General features: G+C 43.5%; 1 protein-coding gene across 3 annotated transcripts in view; it reads right to left on the bottom strand.

Annotated features, from left to right (window-relative positions):
- Ccdc170 (coiled-coil domain containing 170) overlaps window positions 1-18,899 on the bottom strand; it is an 86,331-nt gene extending 67,432 nt beyond the window's left edge. For all 3 annotated transcript variants that reach the window (XM_031353467.1, XM_031353468.1, XM_031353469.1), the window contains exon 1: window positions 18,721-18,899. In XM_031353467.1, coding sequence (XP_031209327.1) covers window positions 18,721-18,777 — 57 coding nt within the window. In that variant the 5' untranslated portion in view covers window positions 18,778-18,899. The remainder of the gene's footprint in view (window positions 1-18,720) is intronic.
- Between the last annotated feature and the right edge of the window lie 2,099 nt (window positions 18,900-20,998).

Raw genomic sequence — 20,998 nt, 5'->3', positions numbered from 1 at the left:
CACTCTGTAGACCAGGCTGGCCTCGAACTCAGAAATCCGCCTGCCTCTGCCTCCCAAGTGCTAGAATTGAAGGTGTGCACAACCACTGCCCAGCTCAAGTATTTTTTAAGGGACAAACATAGCTAAAATTCACCAGCCCTGCAGTCTTTCTACAGAGACCACAATGACAAATGAGTGACTGTGACAGCACAGACTGGAAAAAGGTGACAGCTGATGTTCAGGAGGTTTCTCCCCATCAAGCCCTTCTGGAGGCCTCCCCCCTCTTTTTTCAGTCCCTCAACTTTACCTGTAAGTATTAAACAATTTTTACTTTATTTCTTTTAAACTCTATCCACAGGGACAAAATTAGGGCCTATCCATTTGTCCTTCTGTGAGGACAATTGAAGCCATTAGGTACCACCCAGATAGGCCATGAAGAAATTTTATATTTGTTTTAGAGAGCCAACTACACAAGATTTGATTCTGCTACTGATATTATGATAATGAATGAAATTGCCTTGAGGTGCCTCATAGTCTTTTCCAAAAAAAAAAAAAAAAAAAAAAAAAAAAAAGAGGATTTTGAAGTTCAGTACCATAAAGCAAAGATAAGCTCATTGGTCATTTAGGACACAATGTGCCCAGTTATCCAACCTGTGGGCCGTGTGTGGGGCCAGTCTTGCTACTATAGTGCCTAGCTACCTTAGTAACCAAAGGACAAAAATAGAAAGAAAAAAAGAGAAGAAGAAAATCACTGCCAGTTTGGGACACACAAAATCTCTAAAGCCCATTCCATTCTCCTCTCTGGGACCCACAATGAATCTCCACTTCGCTCCAGCACTACACCACACTGGTAATTAATATTCAATTGAATTGCCACAGGCGATTCCATTATGGAATTGCCCCCCTCCCCCTCTGTGTCTCCCTCCCCCTCTGTCTCCCTCCCTTGCTCTCACATTTTCTTTCTTCCTGCCCCATCTCTCTCTGTATCCTGTCTCTCTATATATCTTTCTGTGTTTCTCTCTGTCTCTCTCTGTCCCTCTGTCTCTGTCTGTCTGTCTGTCTTTCTCTCTCTCTCTCTCTCTCTCTCTCTCTCTCTCTCTCTCTCACACACACACACACACACACATACACACAGGTTTCATACACACACACACACACACACACACACACACACACACACTCATACACATATACACACAGGTTTCCAGTGCTGCTGGTAGACACTCGCTCCTGCAGCCCATCTTCTCCTCACCAGTAAAGTTCTTCCTGAAGTCACAGCACATGGATTGTCTTGAAAACCAAATCTTCCTGCCTGATCACTCCTCTAGTCCACAGACATCTATCTTTTTGATGTTGTAATATGGCATTGACCTAAAATGTGCTGGGCCACAATTATAACGGTCCTGAGATGCGTGGCCCATTGGCTACAAGCTGGTCTAGCTGGTCTAGTCAACGTGTGATGTCAGGGCTCTCCTTGAGCCTCCTGCTCTTTCCCTCTGCTTGCACTTGGTCTCTGGGGCTCATTTATGCCTAAGGGAACAGTCCTGTGGGTATAGGGCTTAAGAAAGCAGTCTGAGCATCTGTACCTTAGCAGGTTGAGGTAAACTTCAGAAGATGTTTCTGCATGACACCAGGGACTTGGAAGGTGACCACTCTCATTTTACACTACCTTCTCTTGAACCACTTCATTATTGTTCACATAAATTCTAATTCAATCTACCGTCTGAAACGCTTCTAGAACAGTCTTCATGTGATTGCTCTGCTGAGGGCATCATGCTGTGAGCAGCACTCATGGTCACAGACACAGAAGTGCTAACCCCTTTTGGTATGTGCTTTAAGAATGACTCCTGGAGCCAGGCAGGGGTGGTGCACGCCTTTAATCCCAGCACTTGGGAGGCAGAGGCAGGTGGATTTCTGAGTTTGAGACCAGCCTGGTCTACAGAGTGAGTTCCAGGACAGCCAGGGCTACAGAGAAACCCTGTCTCGAAAAAAAAAAAAAAAAAGACTTGAGTTTTGTATGATAAGACACCAGTGTATTCACAGATCCAGAAGCTGTCCCCATTCACTTTTTACAATGATCCTGTGAGTAGGGGCTGTCCTTAAAACACCATTTGAAACTGAGCAGATCGAGGTCCCAAAAGAAAATTTTATTGGCAGATCTTCACAAAGCAAATAGTAGTGAGATGGGAAGAGATAAGAAGGAAGAGGGAGAGGGAGAGAGAGAGAAAAAAGAAACCTACAGCCATGGTTGCCTTTCTGTACCATATAATTAAAAAATGAATTCAAAGTACACTTTATGAATGAACATACGTAATATGACAGTCACTTCTGTTTGTGCTCTCTGCTGCCTATCTAGCCCTTCTAGTTTTGCACAAGGCTTATGGTCTATAATATTTATTACAACAGGATATAGCCAACTGTTGTACACCCATAAGATGAGAGCCCAGAATGCAGTTCAATGCGACCCTAACAACAACCTACAAACATTTGTTCTTAAACCCACAGCTAAGTGTAGTCTTCACCTCATTGAGGAAGCTTGTCTTTGCCACAGACACAGCCCATTACAGAAAACCACAACCAATCAAAGTGCAGAGTTCTGAGCCCAGTCCCAAAGGATATGTCTACAAACCACACCCCCACCTAAGGCTCAGGGAACATTGCAGAGGACGGGATGGGAAGCTTGTAAGAGCCCGAGAACCAGGGAGTTTGCTGTGAGACCAAATCTCCTAGTAACATCAGAAGCCATGCCTGTAAAGTCTCACTAACATGACACCGAAATGTGAGCTGAACAATACCAACAAATATGCCGACTGCTTGGGGAAGACCTCAAAGAGTCTTCCCCAAAGAACCACAGGCAACTGAGGAAAGTGGAGAGCAAGAGAGGTGTTCTTCCATAGAAAAGAGCACACCAATTTGTTGTTCAGTGCCAAAAGGTCAGCCCTTAATTGTATTTGTGATGGTTTGCATATGCTTGGCCTATGGAGTGGCACTATTAGAAGGTGTGGCCCTGTTGGAGTAGGTGTCACTGTGGGTGTGGAATATAAGACCCTCATCCTAGCCGCCTAGAAACTAGTATTCTGCTAGAAGCCTTCAGATGAAGATGTAGAACTCTCAGTTCCTCCTGCACCATGTCTGCCTGGAAGATGCCATGCTCCCACCTGCCTTGATGATAATGGACTGAACCTCTGAAGCTGTAAGCCAGCCCCAATTAAATGTTGTCTTTTATAAGATTTGCCTTGGGCATGGTGTCTGTTCACAGTATTAAAATCATAACTAAGACAATATTATAATCTCAAAAATAAAATTTTTAAAAAGTCAAACCAAATCTACAAGGCAGAAAAAGATACAGAGATCTCAAAAGCATACCGTTTTAAAGTGAATTAGAGAACAAAGCTAACAGTGTCATACCACTTACATCTTCAATATTTATTTATTTATTATTTTATGTATATGGGTGTTTTGCCTACATGTATGTCTGTGTACCATGTTCAGCCCCTGGAACATGGATCCCTTGGAACTGAAGTTATAAATTGTTGTGAGCTGCCATGAGGGTGCTGGGAATTCAATCCATCCTCTCCAGAAGGGTAGCCAGCTGAGCTATCTCTCTAGCCCAGTTAGCTTTAAAAGGACATGCTAAACAAGACAAAAACTTTTCTCCAGGTATGAATATACAAGCAAAGTATTTCTAGTGGTCTGAAAGACACCCACTAGAAAAAAAAATTACTTACTTTTTAATTATTAATTACTGCTACAGAATGGAAGAAAATGGCCAAGAGTAGAAATGATTTTCAAAGGGAACAGTAGCGACTTTGGTAATATCCAAGAGCCATAAAGGAAAGTAAATAACTTTTATCTCATTGTCTACCAAAACCCAGCATGATGCCCAATGATGTACGAGATTTATGCTCTTTCCGATCTGTCTCAAATACATTTAACAATTTTTAAAGTGATGAACTTTTATCCTAAATGTCTTAAGGAAGAGGCAGCTGAAAGCATGCCTAGGAGTTTAACTTAGTAAGTTCTCAGTTATCATGTACCAGCCTCCAGAGACTCCAGACTTGCAGAAGTTGCATGTTTTGTTTGGAGTTTTAGGTTTTGTTTTTCCTGTGTGTGTGTGTTTGTGTGTATGTGTGTGTGTGCTCTTATATATACAGGTGCCCATGTGTATGTGTGTCCATGCACATGTGGGAGGCAGAAGACAATTCCAGGTGTTATTCTACACTCCCATCTACCTTCTTCTCTCTGTGTATGTAATGGTGTGTGTGTGTGTGTGTGTGTGTGTGTGTGTGTGTGTGTGGTGTGTGAGTACATACACACACTTGTGCGAGTGCATGCAAACACATGTGAGTATTCATAAAGACCAGTGCTCTATGTCATGTGCCTTCCTTAATCACTCTCTACTACTGTTTGGGGGACAGGTCCTTCCTTAAACCAGGAACTCACAGACTTGGCTGTCTGGCCCATGACCTCCAGAGGTCATGTAACCCCAGTCGTGGGGTTACAAACACAAACCTTGGTACCCGACTTTTCTTTTTAAAAAGAAAAAAGAAAAAGAGAAACATGGATACAGGAATCCAAACTTGGGCGTTCACCTTTACACGGCCAGCCCTTTACCCACTGTGATCATCTTCCTAGTCTGGGGTTGAGTTAGGTTTGGTTTTGTTTTCTTGGGTTTTGGAGTTCTCTTGCGACATGGGCTCACCCAGCCCGTGTTTTAAGCCCACTGTGTAGCAGAGAATGACCTTGAACTCTGGATCCTCCTCCTCTTCTCCCCTTCCCAAGGGCTAGGATTCCAGGTGTGAGGTTCCCCCCAGCCACACACACCCACATCTCCCCACCCCTGTTTCTTTGCAAGCTCTTATTGGCTGCCAAGGCAATGAGAAACCCTGAATTTCAGAGACAAAGCAGAAGGGAAGGGCAGTGAAGTTCATGGGATGCATTTGTGGAGCAGGGATAGTTTGGACTACTTTTGAGGCAGGAAACTCACAGCTGAGAGATGAAACATAAATAATGTGCTAGCCAAAATATGAGTGTCCTAGGGGCTCAAAACCGTAATTCAATGCTTTTTTTTTTTTTCCTAACCACAAAAAGTCTCCAATGAACAAAGGACAAACCAGACAAGGGGAAAAACAACTTCCTAAGTAACATGTGTTGAACTAAACCCCAGTTGTCTCCACCAGGCAAGCCCTTAGCACTGCCCAAAGGAACCACCTTAAAACAGTGTTGCTTTGTGTTTTCCAGCAACGCTTCTTCTGTTAGGAGAAGTCTCTGGCTTCCAACACACTCGGTCTCCTGACGGGGGCAAAGCCTCCTTGGAGACCACCTCCCGGGGGGACTCAGGAGAATGTGGGAACATTAGGAACATATATAAGCAAATGGCCCAGCCATTTTAAACCTTCCTATAAGAATCCATGCACATCTGGGATCATTGTCATTCTAAACTTGTACTTGTGGACAGTGGTGACTGACCATCTGAATTCAATCCCAGGATCTTACACATTTAGGGAGAGAACTAACTCCCAAAGGTGGGCATGGCATACACACATACACACACACACATACACATACACACACACACACACACATACAAATATGTAATAAAAATTCAAATAATACTTAAATAATACATGGTAAGGGAGAAGACTCACAATAAAGTGTTTAGTTATTTTTATAGTTTATTCCAAAATTAAAGATAGAGGTCAAGGGCTGGTGAGATGGCTCAGCAGGTAAGAGTACTGACTGCTCTTCCAAAGGTCTAGTTCAAATCCCAGCAATCACATGGTGGCTCACAACCACCTGTAAAGAGATCTGATGCCCTCTCCTCAATTGGTGTGTCTGAGGACAGCTACAGTGTACTTATATATAATAATAAATAAATCTTTAAAATAAAATTTAGAAAAATAAAAAAAAAAAAAAGATAGATGTCAAGCTCTCTCGAGGACTGTACTCAGCAACTGTCATGATGTAGCCAGGGAGTGCTAAGTGTCCTGGGCACATTCTTTAGAGCTGGGACGGTAGGTTTCGGTTTAGGGAGGAAGCACATGCTTCTGAAAAGTGGGTCCACCTTACACTAAACTTCACCTGGCTCCTTCCAGGACCCACATCCTTCTCTCTACAGGCTCCAGGGAGGAGAGAGGAGAAGCAGCTGTGGATTCAAAGCAGATGGCAGAGGCTAGCCTCCTTGGGTTTCTTGTTTTTGGGGTTTTGGGTTTTTTTGTTTGTTTGTTTGTTTTTGTCAATTTGGTATTACCTAGAACTATCTGGAAAGAGGGAGCGCCCAGATTCAATTAGCCTATCTCCAAGTCTGTGGGAAATTGTATTCGTTGTTGGTTGCTGTGGAAAGGCCCAGCTCCACTGTAGGGTTGTGGTTCAGAGGTTTATAAGAAAGCTGACTGAACTGAGCATGTTAATAGGAAACAAAGACAGGCGGATCTCTGTGAGTTTGAGGCCAGCCTGGACCACATAGTAAGTTCAGGCCAGTTGGGCAGGAGATGTGCTACTAACTGACCTTGATCCCAGCCCAGATTCCAAGATTCAAGTCATTTGGCATGTATTCCTCATCACTGAACGCAGCTTCCTACTGAGAAAACAAGATGTGTCTGTCCTGTTAGATACATGTGGGGGCCTCCCCTATCTGACACCAATTCACCAAGCTCTCAGACTTCTAACTTGAAGCACTTCAACACCAGGACTGAAGTGGCTCTGCCAAAACCTCATTCAGAAGTGAAGTCTGACGAAATAGGAAGACGCCCTGTGCTCCTCCCTCTGTCTCTCTTTGAGATGCCCCTTCTGGGAAGCTCCTATTCTTTCCTCTCTGTCTTGTGGCTATGACAAGATTCCCTGACAAAAGTAACATTTTTTCCCCCTTCGAGACAGGGTTTCTCTGTGTAGCCCTGGCTGTTCTAGAACTCAATCTGTAGACCAGGCTGGTCTTGAACTCAGAGATCCACTTGTCTCTACTTCCCAAGTACTAGGGTTAAAGATGTGGTCACCACTGCCTAGCTGACAAAAGCAACTTTTAGAAGGAAGGGTGGGATGGAGAGATAACTCCTCTGCAGTTAAACCATGGCTATTCTTTCAGAGAACCCAAGATGGGCCCCCATCACCCACATGGCAGCTCTAAACCATCTGTAACTCCAGTTCCAGGGCATCTGACACGTTCTTCTGCTCTCTGGAGGCCCCAGGCATGCATACATGCATGTGGTACACAAATATACATTGTACATAAAGATGGATAGGTAAATAGATGGATGGATGGATAGATAGATAGATAGATAGATAGATAGATAGATAGATAGATAGATAGAATGAATCTTAGGGTTTTATTGCTGTGAACAGACACCATGACCAAGGCAACTCTTATAAGGGACAACACTTAATTGGGGCTGGCTTACAGGTTCAGAGGCTCAGTCTGTTGTCATCATGGTGGGAAGCATGGCAGCATCCAGGCAGACAGACATGGGGCTGGAGAAGGAGCTGAGAGTTCTGCATCTTGGTCTGATTTCAGCCAAGGGAGACTGTCGCTTCTGCATTGGGTGGAGCTTGAGCATAGGACCTCAAAGCCCACCCCCACAGTAACATACTTCTTCCAACAAGACCACACCTACTGCGACAAGAACATACCTCCTAATAGTGTCACTTCCTATGGGCCGCACATTCAAACACATGCGTCTATGGGGACCAAACCTATTTAAACCAGTATAGGTAGGCAAAGAGATGGATAGACAGATAGAGGAGGAGGAGGAGGAGGAAGAGGAGAAAGGAGAAGTTGTGGTGGTGGTGGTGGTGGTGGTGGTGGTAGTTGGGGTTGGAGTTTATTTTAAAATACCATCCATCATGAGTGAGAGGGGGTCAAGGCAGCAGGAGCAGGAAGCCCCTAGTCACAATGCACCATCCATAGGAAGAAGGGGGTGGTGAGTGCATGCTTACATGCCTGCTAGTGCTCGGCCCACATTTTCTATTTTGTAGTCTAGAATCCCCTGCCCAGGGAATGATCCTGCCCACAATTAAGAAAATTCTTCTCACATCAGTTAGCATAACCACAAAAATGCCCTTCAGGCTTGTCCAGAGGGCAGCTTAACTAGAAATTGCACCACAGCCATTCCTAGAGACCTATCTCCTGCTGCCTTTAGATTCTGGCAAGGTGACAGTTAATACTGATACTGTCCAAAACTCTCCCAGGTAGAACAAGGTAAGGAATAAACTTCCCAGGCTGTATAAAACACTTCTCATTTTATCAGAATCCACATCCCACTCATTTCTGCTCCAGTAAGCCAAGTCTAGTACAACCTTCAGTCCGCTGTGAGAAGGCCATGATGGGGAAGAACAGCTCCCATCATGGCAGCCAGGAAGTGGAACAATAAAGAATGCCGACCCTAGTAGGCCTTCTCTTTGTTCATTTTTATTTTGTAAGCCCCCCCACACACACACACACATACCTGTAGGACAATCCCACCATCAGTGGAGGCAGGTTTTCTCCCCCTTAGTTGATTCCCTCTGAAAGGCCTTCACAGACACGCTGAGAAACACACTTTAATAATCACATAAGCAGCTCACATTCCCATCAAGTTGATATTCAAGATAAATCGTCACAAGTTCAAGTCCACCCCTTGTCCAATAGACACCCAAAATGCATCTCTCTGAACCAGAGACTCCTACTCCAGGACCCATAAAAGGCTGATGTTCGTCTTCTTCAAAATTCACTTATTCCATCTCTAAGAGTCCCCTCAGTCCTAACAGCTGCAAAGAACTACATAATATTCCATCATAAAAGATATATTTCTATTTCTCCTTAGGAATAGTTCTGGAAAAATAAATGGCTATGCCAAAAGTAATAAACGTTTTAAGGATCTGAGTGTCAGCCGGACAGTGGTGATGCACACCTTTAATCCCAGCACTTGGGAGGCAGAGGCAGGCGGGTTTCTGAGTTCGAGGCCAGCCTGGTCTACAGAGTGAGTTCCAGGACAGCCAGGGCTATACAGAGAAACCCTGTCTCAAAAAACCAAAAAAAAAAAAAAAAAAAAAAAAAAAAAAAAAAAAAAAAAAGATCTGAAGTCTATCTCACATCAAGGGAGCACACACGTACCAGTATCCTGAGATTCATTGCATGAAAAGCCACTGTTTAATCAGCAGCTTTTCATTATTTCTGTAGCCCTTTGAAAATGTCATCTGGGTGCTGGAGAGATGGCTCAGCGGTTAGGAGCACTGTCTGTCTTTCAGAGGTCCTTAGTTCAATTCCCAGCAACCACACGGTGGCTCCTAACCATTTATTCTAGGATCTGATGCCCTCTTCTGGCATGCAGGTGTACATGCAGATAGAGCACGCATGTGCATTAAATAAATAAATAAGGAAAAAAGACTCTAGCTTTAAATAAATAAATAATAAATAAAAATGTTGGTTTCCAAGGCTAGGGAAAGGTAAAAGGCTTGCTGCACAAGCAATCTGAGTTCGAATCTCCAGAACCCAGATATAACAGGATATAGTAGCAAGTGTCTATAATCCCAGCATTCCTGGGAGATAATGGCAGGCAAGCAAAGGAACCTCCCTCGACCCCACAGCTAGCTAGCTTGGTTTACACAACTACACATAGCAGGAGAAACCCTGCCTCTGAGTGTAAAGGAAAGACCAACACCCACGGTTGTCCTCTACCCTCCACACACATATGAACACACACACACACACACACACACACAAGCATTGTGCATACACATCTTCCAAAATATGTCTGTATTCAAGTATTTGTCCCAAGAACAACAATAGTAAAGTTGGCGATCCTTCCTCAAGGACTGGACACATAGAAACACAAACTATCATTGTACTAACTTTGCCTCACTCAGCCCTTACAGTAATCTCACAAGGAGCACTTGGCCTTGACCAGGCGCCCATAGGCAGTGTACTGTGGAGCCGGCTTGCAAGCACACAAGCTCATCCGATCCCAAACCCATGATTTTACCCTGAGATCTACAAGTAATTTTGCTTCTATCTTGCAAATGTGTTTATATAAAGTCCACTGACGTGCATATCTGATATATTGCTAAAACACACAAAAATATGAATTAAGATAATATTTTTTAAATATATTTTCTTCCTGAACCTTCTTTACCCTCCTGTACCCTTTGAAGAATCCAACCCTGGCTAGCACTTTTTTTTTTTTTTGTCTATACCATCTAACAAATGTCTATATCATTTAACAAACCCCTAAATGAAGTATAGTTAGTCCTTATAGCAACCAAGTGTTAAATACTAAAACATATTCAACACAATTCAATGCAGCGCTCTTTGATCCTGGAGTGACCTTATAATGCTAATGATGTTATTCACACCGGATAAGAAGGAATCAAAGCTCTAAGGAGACACGGAGCCTGCTCCTCCCCTCCCCCAGCCCCAACCTCCCCACCCCACACCCTCGCACCCCCACACCCCTACCCCTGCCCCATGCTCCTTCTACTCCGGCCTTCATAGGCCTTCAGCCATTAAGTCAGCTTCCTCTGACCCTTTGGAATAAATTAAGTTCTTGTGTTAATCCTTCACATAGTGCTAAATTTATCATGTGTCATGCTATACGCCATCAGCACTGTGGCTATTACTTATCTGAATGGCTGAATGAATGTGGTATCCATTTCCCCTGACAGACTATTAGGCAGGAGAATGTCTGTTTTGTTCAACACTATTTTTCCAATGACTAGTTGTCAGCAAATGTGTGTGGAATGAATGAATGAATGAATGAATGATCATCCAGAATGCAAACCAAGATTCTTTGACTCCAAAGCCCATGTTCTTAATTGTTATATTACTATCCTGTATCTGTCTTTTCAAAAGTTTAAAATAATCTGTTTTCATAAACTGTATTTAGAGCCAAACCCTCCTGCTACTATGTACGAATCTGTTGTCGTTAACAGCTGGCATCCTATATGTTAGGGCAAGGAATTAATGTGACTTTAACTCAGAAATCTCTTTCCAGCTACTATCTAAAAGATGAATTGGGTTGTTTTTTTTCCTGCAAGTTCAGAAATTTACAGGTTGGATCTGGTCGATTTAGAAGTGTATATTTTAACTGGATATAAAGTTCAAGAAAGCTAAGGAAAATTCAGTCCATTTTAATAAGAAAACTTCTCAACTCGACTCAAAGTAAGTCACAGGAAAATTAATTGACTTTTGGAGCCTGTTTTCATCATGGAGTGTTTGCCTTTAAGTTGGATCTCCACTGGAGGCATTAAGTGTCTCTGTCAGACTGCCTTATCTGGCATCAATGGGAGCAGAGGCCCCAGCACAGAGGAATGCTAGGGTGGTAAGGCAGGAGTGGGTGGGTGGGTAGGAGAGCACCCTCATAGAAGCAGGGGGAGAGGATAGGGGGTTTGCAGAGGGGAAACCTGGGAAGGGGGATAACATTTGAAATGTAAATAAATAAAATAACCAATAGAGATGGCTCAGTGGTTAAGAGCACTGACTGCTCTTCCAGAGGTCCTGAGTTCAATTCCCAGCAACCATATGGTGGCTCACAATCATCTGTAATCGGATCTGATGCCCTCTTCTGGTGTGTCTGAAGAGAGCGACAGTGTACTCACATACATAAAAAAAATAAATAAATCTTAAAAAAAAAATAACCAATTAAATTTTTTTTTAAAAAGCATCTCTGTCGAGGCTTATAAGACAGTATATTGGGAACGCTCCGCTTAAGTGCAATGGAAGCAGCAGAAAGCCCTGTTGACAGCTAGCTAGGTGGAAACTGTACCCTGGCTCTCCGCCTTCCCCAGAAAAACTCAAAGAGTGAACTGGAGAAGACTCAAAGGACCACTGAATGTGAGTGTGGACCAGGCTGCAGGCTGAACCCTCAGAAGCCAGGCAAGAGTCAAGAACTCAGCCCACATGGGTGGGTGCCCAGTGGGAGGAAAGAGTTGGGGTCAAGAGGCCGAGAAGAGGGTCCAGCCTGGCGCTGGTCCCCTAAACCTCAGCACCATGCCAACATATTTCATAATCATCTTTACCACCAGAAATTGGTCTAAAGGAGAAAGGGAAGACAGCAGGGTGTGTTTCCTCACACAGGGAAAGAGATTCCAGCTCATGTCTCCTGGTAATAAATGGAGTTGTGACCCTAAGTTTTCTTTTCCCCATCTAGATGATGACATTTCTAAAGTGTGTACTCACTGGTTTTATCCTCCCTGTACTTTAAGCTCTTGCCACAGATTTGTCCATCATCTGCTCACCAGCTAAAGAAAATTAGGTGAAAGAGGTCAGAGCAGCCATGGCTCACAGTCCTACAAGTGAGAGCACCAGGAATCTATTTCTAGGAGGAAATAGCTTCTCTGAGACCCAATTTTATTATATATTATGAAGATTAGATAGAGATAGATAGATAGATAGATAGATAGATAGATAGATAGATGATGTGAGATCACTCACATGAGGAATGATTGTGTAGTTAAAGACACTTCCCATAACGTCCCCAAAGGCCTTCACCCTGAATCGGATCTGCTGGGTGGAAGACCCCAAGTACATGAGTAAGGACTTTAACTCCAGCAAAGGCTATCTGGGGGTCAACCCAGACTTACTCTGACAAAATACTGGAGCCTGGAACAACTTAAACAAAGGACAGTTACTGTTCACAATTCAAAAGGCTGAGGAATCCAAGGCCAAGGTTGCTTTTGGTGACAGCACCCTCCCCAGTTCCCACAGGACCCTATCCCTGTGTTCTCACGTGACAAAGACGGAACTGGGGTGTCTTCCCTTTACCCACCCCCACACTCCAGTCTGTGAAGGCCCTGAATCATTGGGTTTGCTTCACCGTGTATAGCCCTCTGGATCCTTATATGAATTAATGCCTTGCTGTTCATCATGCTTGCCGTTGCCCTGCATAGACTTCAGTTATTACTAATTATTTTACTTAACTGAACTATAAACTCAATTGCCAGACACAGCACTTTCTACGGAATTCTTTGTTGGTGGTGGTTTTGGTTTGGTTTGTTTGTTTTTTGGTTTTGGTTTTGGTTTTACTTAAATACAAATAAAACTGGCAAGAGTAATCCAGTAAACCTGAGAATTTTTTAGACTAAATCGACAATTATGAGAACACTTGGCCGAATCTAATTCCCCTCTTTATGTGTGGATTAAGGTTCTGATTGCTGAATCTCTTTTGAGCAATTTGCACACACTATGGCCCATTGGCTCCCAGTCCTTCAGCAGATGCTTCCAAAGAATAGCCGTTTTCATGTACTTGCCAAACTCAAGGCATTTATCAGGGCTGCAGAATTATTCACCAATCATCCCAGCAATGTCCCCTCCCCCCCTTCCCCCTTCTCCACCCCCCAGCAGCAGTGGACTCGTGGCGTGTGGTGGTCAAGTAGCTTTTCCTCAACCTGCCTCTGCCTTTCATATCTCCAGGAATGGGATAAGCCGGGAGTAACAGGAATTGAGAAGATAGCCTGTCCATGGACCTGTCAGTCATGGAGAGAGGTTAGACATCCACAAACTGAGAAGCATCGGTGAACAACCCACTTTTGCTTTGGCTACTGTTGATCAACAGCTCTTGCCCTTGAAACTGATGCAGAGGTTACAGTATGTCGACCTTTCTATGTCAAAAGCCAAACTTAGAAAGCAATTTTCTGCCTGTTGGCAGTTTTTGTTGCTGGTGGTGCTGGGTTTTTGTTTGTTTCTGTTGTCTGATAGACTCGTCAAGATGCCCGAGTTGTCTTCAAATCATAGCAATCCTCTTGCTTCAGCCTTCCAAGTACTTGGATTGCTGGCTGGAAATTCAGAACGTCTAGCTCAAACTACTCTCGCATAAATACATCTCTCTCTTTCACATCATTGAGCCTGCTGTTTCTAGGAACACTCCTTCCAGATTACCCAAGATTCAGCCCATTGCTTTCTCCCTAGACTCCCCCGACCCTAGCCAAGAGGGTCTTGCCCTTCACCCTATGAGTCTCCAGCTTATGATCTTATCTGATTTTCTTCTCAATGCCTTTATGGCTCTTTGAAATGATGTTCTATATTGCCCAGTTTTTAATGACCCTTTTTCTCTTAACTCAAATACAACTTTTATGAGAAGGGGACTCTAAAACAGACCCTACAGCTGCAGCAAGAAGGGTCTCTGTGCTTGTGGTATGTAACAGAGTGCCTGAGACTTACCCTGTGACTGTCTAGTCCCAACAACTCACTAGCAGAACCCTTGAGGCTCCCACTTCTTCCTAAAGACTCACTTTGGCTAATCCAGATATTTGGTTTCAACATCAAGACTTCCTTCCAGAAATCCTACTATCTGGGCTGGCGAGATGGCTCAGCAGGTAAGAGCACTGACTGCTCTTTCGAAGGTCCTGAGTTCAGATCCCAGCAATTGCATGGTTGCTCACAACCACCCGTACTGAGATCGGACGCCCTCTTCTGGTGCATCAAAAGACAGCTACAGTGAATCATGCCAGAGCGAGCAGGCAGAGGTCCTGAGTTCAATTCCCAGCAGCCACACACATGATGGCTCGTGGCCATCTGTACAGCTGCAGTGTACTCATACACATAAAATAAATAAAATAAATCTTAAATAAAAAGAAATCCTACTATCTGTATCTTTGACCCTAAATCAAAGAGGTCTATAGGAAGATCATAATTACCCTCCAGTCTTTAAATTCTTGCCCTTGACACTGACACTGAGGTTATAATACGTTGGCGTTCCTCTGCCAAAAGCCACATTTCTGAAAACAAATATCCATGAGGAAGGTTTGAGAAGAAAAATACGAGGGAGCCATTCAATGAAAAGGAAATCATTTGGGTTACTTGGAAACATAAATCAGATATAAGATATATATCTTATGAAACTAATACCCTCCCAACTGCCCTAAGGAGATATTTATTTGGATATTTATATATTTGATTTGATGTGGTCTTTAGTTATTCAAGATAGGTAGATAGATAAATAGATAGATGGATAGATAGATAGATAGATAGATGAATAGATGGATGGATGGATGGATGGATGGATGGATAGATAGATGGATACTGAAGTCATAGCCACCAGCTGGGCTGGCATATCAGGAACAGAGTGAGGAATCCACTACAGCAGGGCCTTTAAATTTCCCTGTCCCTTTAAATCTAAGCCGCCAACACACTAATTTTAACTAGAAACAAAACAAAGAATGAATGAAATCTTGAGCAAACGAACATGGCATCAATAATCCCTTGTGTGGCCAAGTTACTCCCTTGTGCAAATTAAATTGTCCTTGAACATGGAAATAAGTAACTCCCTATAAATTCATCAACTTAAATCAAATACAAACCAAGATGCAGTCAGTGCTGTTTGAAAAGCCTCCCCGTTTTATTTGCTAACACTAAGTAAAGACAGGATATCTAAAGTATAGCATGAAGAAAATGATTCTCTCTTTGTTGTTCAACGTGTCCTACCCATTCTCTGAAGGTGTTATCTCGCATTACATTCTTAAGCCAGGTGGTCAGAGAATAGGTACCAAGAGAAGATGATTATTACAATAAAAATCTCAAAGTCAAATGTGTAAATGAATAAACCTATTGCCATTTGTTCCTATACCCTTTGGGTATTTTATTCTAAAATGACTTACAGTAGCTGAAAAGTTGCAATATCTGAACAAAGACCTTCTGATCAAAGTCACCTTCCCCTGCCTCCCCTGTGAACAAGCTGTACAACCGAAGCCCAGTTATCAAAACTAAGAACTTAGATTGTTACAATGTTACTGCTCTATTGACCTTGCTCTAGTCTAGTTTCACCCGTTTTGTTTTGTTTGGATTTGGGAGGGGGGGTTTACGTGTGCTTGTTGTTTGTATTTAAGTTTCTTTTCTGACCAGGAGCCAGAACAGGCTCCCATACTCCCATCCTTTCATTTACACGTTCCCCCAGTCTTCCCCAGGGCCTTTTACGCTTTAGAAGGGGACTGGCCAGAATTTTGTAAAATTCCTTTAAAGGCGACCTATCTAATGTTCTCAAATGATTTGTTTGTTTTCCTTTGTTCATAATAGTACAAAGATCTCATCTTTCAGTTCCTACCAATAAAGTACTTCTAGGCTTAGATCTAATAATTTCATAGTCAACACACACACCCTACTTTAGGCAAAGGAAAAAAAATCTTAATAAGTGTTAGCATTTTGTCTAAGCTCCGCCCCACAGTTACCTGGCGACAGCCAGGTGTGCCTGACTCACTATAAAAGGGGCTGCTTACCCCTCCTCTCTCTTGCTCTTGCCTTCCTGCTCCTGCTCTGTCCTCTCACCCCTTCTCCCCCTGTCTCCCCATTCCCCTTCCCCCTCTCCATGTGCTCATGGCTAGCCTCTACTCCTCTACTTACTCTCTGCCTATCTCTGTCTCTACTACCCTTTCAACACACCTCCTCTCCCCATGCCCTGAATAAACTCTATTCTATACCGTACCCTCAGGGGGAAGCCTCAGCATGGGCTCACAGAGGCATCTCCCTCCCTCCCCCACACCTGACTGCACATCCACCAAACTTACTCCTTCTCTCTTTATCTTTTTATAAAACACAACAATAAGTATCTCATAGGTGTCACAAAGCAGCAATAAAACTTTTAAGTGCAGTTCAGAAAGAAGAACACTGTCAAGACAGACAGCAATCCACATAAGTAAAGAAAGCCTCGAATTACTGTTTGGGGCTTGGTTTTCCTTTGCACGTGGGGAACTTTATATATATGTACCTGCACTCTTTCCATCAAACCCATCTCTCCTCTCCAATTCCTCTCCAAGCCTCCTACTACTTTGTACGTTTTTATTCCCACAATAACACAACTAAATTTGAATTTTAGCCCTTTAACACTTCTACTAAACTTTGGACTCACTGATCTACCAGAGGTATGAGGTACTCCCTGAGGTATGCGGAAAGTTTTTCTGGAGACAATGAGATGCCTCAGGGGGTTAAGATACTTAGATGAAGCCTGGTGATTTCAGTCCCTCAGAAGCCAAAGGTGAAAGGTGAGAACTGACCGGACTGACCAGTTATGTCAACTGAGCAACCCAACTGTATAACTTGAACCGTCCTCATTATCTACCTAAGATGACCTCAGATGAAATGGTTTTTTAAACACAAATTCTAATGGTAATAGATGCTAGCTTTTCTGTTTCTATCCTTCTCAATAAAATGTTACTTCCAAGCCACCTCAAATATCAAATATGGCAGAAATTGTCTTTTATGTAGGAGATTTTATATAGAAGATTAGCCTAAAAAATAATTTCACGCCAGGCAGTGGTGGTGCATGCCCATAATCCCAGCACTTGGGAGGCAGAGGCAGGCAGATTTCTGAGTTCAAAGCCAGCCTGGTCTACAGAGTGATTTCCAGCACAGTGAGAGCTACACAGAGAAACCCTGTCTTAAAAACCCAAATAAATAAATAAATAAATAACCAAATAAATAAATTCACAATTATTACAACTATTTATTAGACAAATATCTTGTGTATGAATGTTTTGCAAGATGTCTTAGGGTTTCTTTTGCCCTTTAGAGACACCATGACCATGGCAACTCTTATCAAGGAAAATATTTAATTGGGCCTGGTTTCAGAGGTTTAATTCATTATCATCAAGGCAGGCAGCATGCAGGCAGACATGGTGTTAGAGAAGGAGCTGAAAGTTCTACATCTGGATCAGCAGGCCACAGAAGACTGTGAGCTACAGTGGGCACAGCCTGAGCACAGAAGACCTCAAGGCCTGCTCCCACAGTGACACACTTTCTACAAGGCCATACCTATTCCATCAACTATGGGCCAAGCTTCAAACATATGAGTCTGGTGGCGTGGGGCATTCCTATTCACACCACCACCCCAGGTATATTTCACCCTGGTAAATTCCCTTCTTCTTCCAAGAATATATTTGGAGGCTGGGTCTATGATTCACTTTGAATGGGCTCACTAAAGACATGCAAATGACAATCACATGCTTATTATATATGACCCAACTATCCTAATTCACAGAGAACAGAGACTACATTAGGGTAAAATATAATACCAAATATAAAATTATCCGGGAATAAAACTAGAGTTATTTACATATCACAGTACTTACTGGTTTCCCACAAATATGTGAAGAAGCAGAGAAACCTAAAAGTGTAGGGGGTGGGGATGGTCAAGTGTGCTGAAAAACTGAATTCTCATAGCATGTTGGAGAATCCCATCTGTGTTTTAAATGTAATTTGTCAAGAGGATATATATGGTATGCCCGGAGGACCCTTCCCACTATGAAGGGTCCTCATACAGTATGTACACACACACACACACACACACACACACACACACACACAGGAACAGGAGAAAGGCTGAGGGATCCTGAGGGATCCCTGAAGAAAATTCCAGACAGGTCCAGAACTTTCCTACTTCTGTGTGACACCTGTAAGTCCCCCCAATGCAAGTATGATGTAGGAGTTATATAAGTAAGCTTACTGTTTGAGAACCTATAAGCAGTCTACAGGCTAGAGGCCTTGAGAGGGCCAGCACTAATCCTGCCACCTCTAGGTTAGAAAGACACTGCTCCAAATCGAAAATTAAATTCAGTGAAGCAATCCCTTTGTTCCCTGGGGACTGGGCGGAGGAGGAACCGCCAGAGAGACTACTCTGTGGAATTCAGCCAATTTCAGTGGTCAGAGAGGCTGTGTGGCACCACCTCAAGGCCTGCCAATTCTGACCACTGCCCCTGTGGGAACTGAGCTGCTCCAATCCCACCCAGGACACTGTGCAAACAGAAGATGCCCGCGCCCCTCCCAGGCAGCAGCTGTGGGAACTCTACCTCTGGCGGTGAGAAGTTGCGGGGACATTCTGGACTCCCGGAGCTGCTGTGGCTCATGCTGGCTGGACTGGGAGATGCTGCTGGGACCCACGATGCAAGAGCACTGTAGCACGCGGACCTCCCCGGGGTTGGGTGCGTCTCCTGGAGCAACAAGTAAACAGAATTGGAGGCGGCGCCTGTTGCCTTCCACCAGCCAGTGGCCAAAGCCTCCTCTGAGACCCGCAGGCCACAAGGCAATTATCCCTTAGAGACTAGTTCTCCTAGCTACCAAGGACACTTAGGGAGAAAGATCGCTCTTAAGTGGGAAGGGAACACACTCCCACTGTGAATGCAAACAGCAGGTTTTAGACAGTGCTGGAGACGGAACCCAGGGCCTCAGGTACGTTAGGCAAGCACTCAAACACCGGAGCCATGGGTCTATCCAATCTTTTTAGCTTTGTGTTTGTTTGTTTGCTTGCTTGCTTGCTTGCTTGCTTGCTTGCTTGCTTGCTTGCTTGCTTGCTTGCTTACTTTGCACAAGAGTGCGCATGCACTTTGTACCTGGATCTGCAAAGCATGTGGCCTGCCCTGGCGAGTGAACATTCTTTTCTCATCTCACCTTCTCAACAAGTCTGCCTAGAAGCACAGATGTGGCAATGCCTTGCTGGTAACCCGGTGGCTTCTTGCAACATTCCTCTTAGGTGGCCTTTTACCAATAGTTCCAAGTGTTCCCCCCAGAGATTTGGAAGTGAATATTAGAATATTCCGTTTTCCAACTAAGCAAACGGTCACAGTGGGGTAAAACAAACGCCAAGGACACACAGCTGCCAAGTGGAGGAGTGAAGACATTCCAGACTAGAAAACCGAGTTTGGCGGAGTAGCTTGCCTTAGTGAGAGAAACTAGAAGTGGAGCCCGCAGTCACATCCCCTGAAAGCTCTGGGGACCCTTGCTTGTACTGCTGGAAACTCACAGGAAACCAAGACGGAGGCTGCCTTTCTTAGACTCCATCCAGCCGTTCTAGAAGCATCCATTGCTATCTCTCCAGGCTGCATGACCTTGACAGTGGTTATTATTTTTTTTTAACTTTTTGAGGGTTTTGTACGAGTATATATTGTATGCTAAGCATAATTTCTCTCCAAGTAACCCCCACTATCTTTTCTGGCCCCCCATGAGTCCCCTTTGCCCTATAGACAGTTTCTTCTACTTCTATATCACACATATATACATTATTTACATACACATGTGTATATATATATATATACACACATATATATGTGTGTATACATATATAATTTAGCAACTACCAATGAGAGAATTAAGCCTTCTGGAGCTGGCTTAATTCACTTGTAATAATCTTCAGTTGCACCCATTTTCCTTCATTTTTCATTAAAACTGAAAAAAAATGCATCCTATTGTGTATCTTTATCAGCCCTCTGTTGAATACCTAGGTTGGCTCCATAATTTAAACACTGTGGCTAGTTCTGCAAAAACCAGTTGTACTGTCTTAATTGATACATTAGAGCCATGTATATTTATGGGGTGCCACTCAATGCTTTACAGGGGCTTGTAGCGCTACAATAATATAGCCATATAGCCAGTCTAAGCTCACATCAGTACTTTCATTTTAAGCTACATTAATTTGTAAATTTTCTCAGTAGAAACTATGCTTTGTGGAATCTCCCGTTCACAGTAGGATTCTTAGAACACCTATCTCCCAGTTAGGTTTTCCTCACAGGAGAATTATTGATCATTGTAGACTTGCCTACTTTTCAATAAGCTGACTCCCGTCTGAGCAGCTTCAAAGCAGATGAAAATGGAGGCATCTAGAAGAACCAGCCTGGAAAAGGCCCCTTTTCCAATACATCTCTACCCTATTTTATTGCTGCAGAAATCCATTTGCTCAAAGTCTATTTCCGGTCACCTTGGTTGGCCTCAGATTTTTTTTTTTTTCCATGAAAGCAGATCTCAACTTTCACAGGTTCTCAAGACTCACTGGGAAAAGGTTTCTCTCCATGTGAAGGAGCCGTGTACTCTTATGGTAATGGGTGCAGGAAACTGTTACCTTTAATCTTTCTGGGGGGGTTAAAACAGGAGTCCAGTGACTCTTGATGGCTACATCTGATGCTAAAATAGGATGACAAGTAGGGAGCTAGGCTGGTGGATTCAGAGGCCTGGAGAGGGCTACACTGTAGACCTTGGAGCCTTTGGTGTTTTAGCAGTTTGGGCAGGGTGGCATACGCCTTTAATCCCAGCACTTGGGAGGCAGAGGCAGGCAGATTTCTGAGTTTGAGGCCAGCC

This window comes from Mastomys coucha, unplaced genomic scaffold (genome assembly GCF_008632895.1).
Source record: "Mastomys coucha isolate ucsf_1 unplaced genomic scaffold, UCSF_Mcou_1 pScaffold5, whole genome shotgun sequence".
Classification (NCBI taxonomy): Eukaryota; Metazoa; Chordata; class Mammalia; order Rodentia; family Muridae; genus Mastomys; species Mastomys coucha.
Note: the sequence above shows the minus strand (reverse complement) of the source record. Positions and strands in the feature narration are given on the sequence as shown.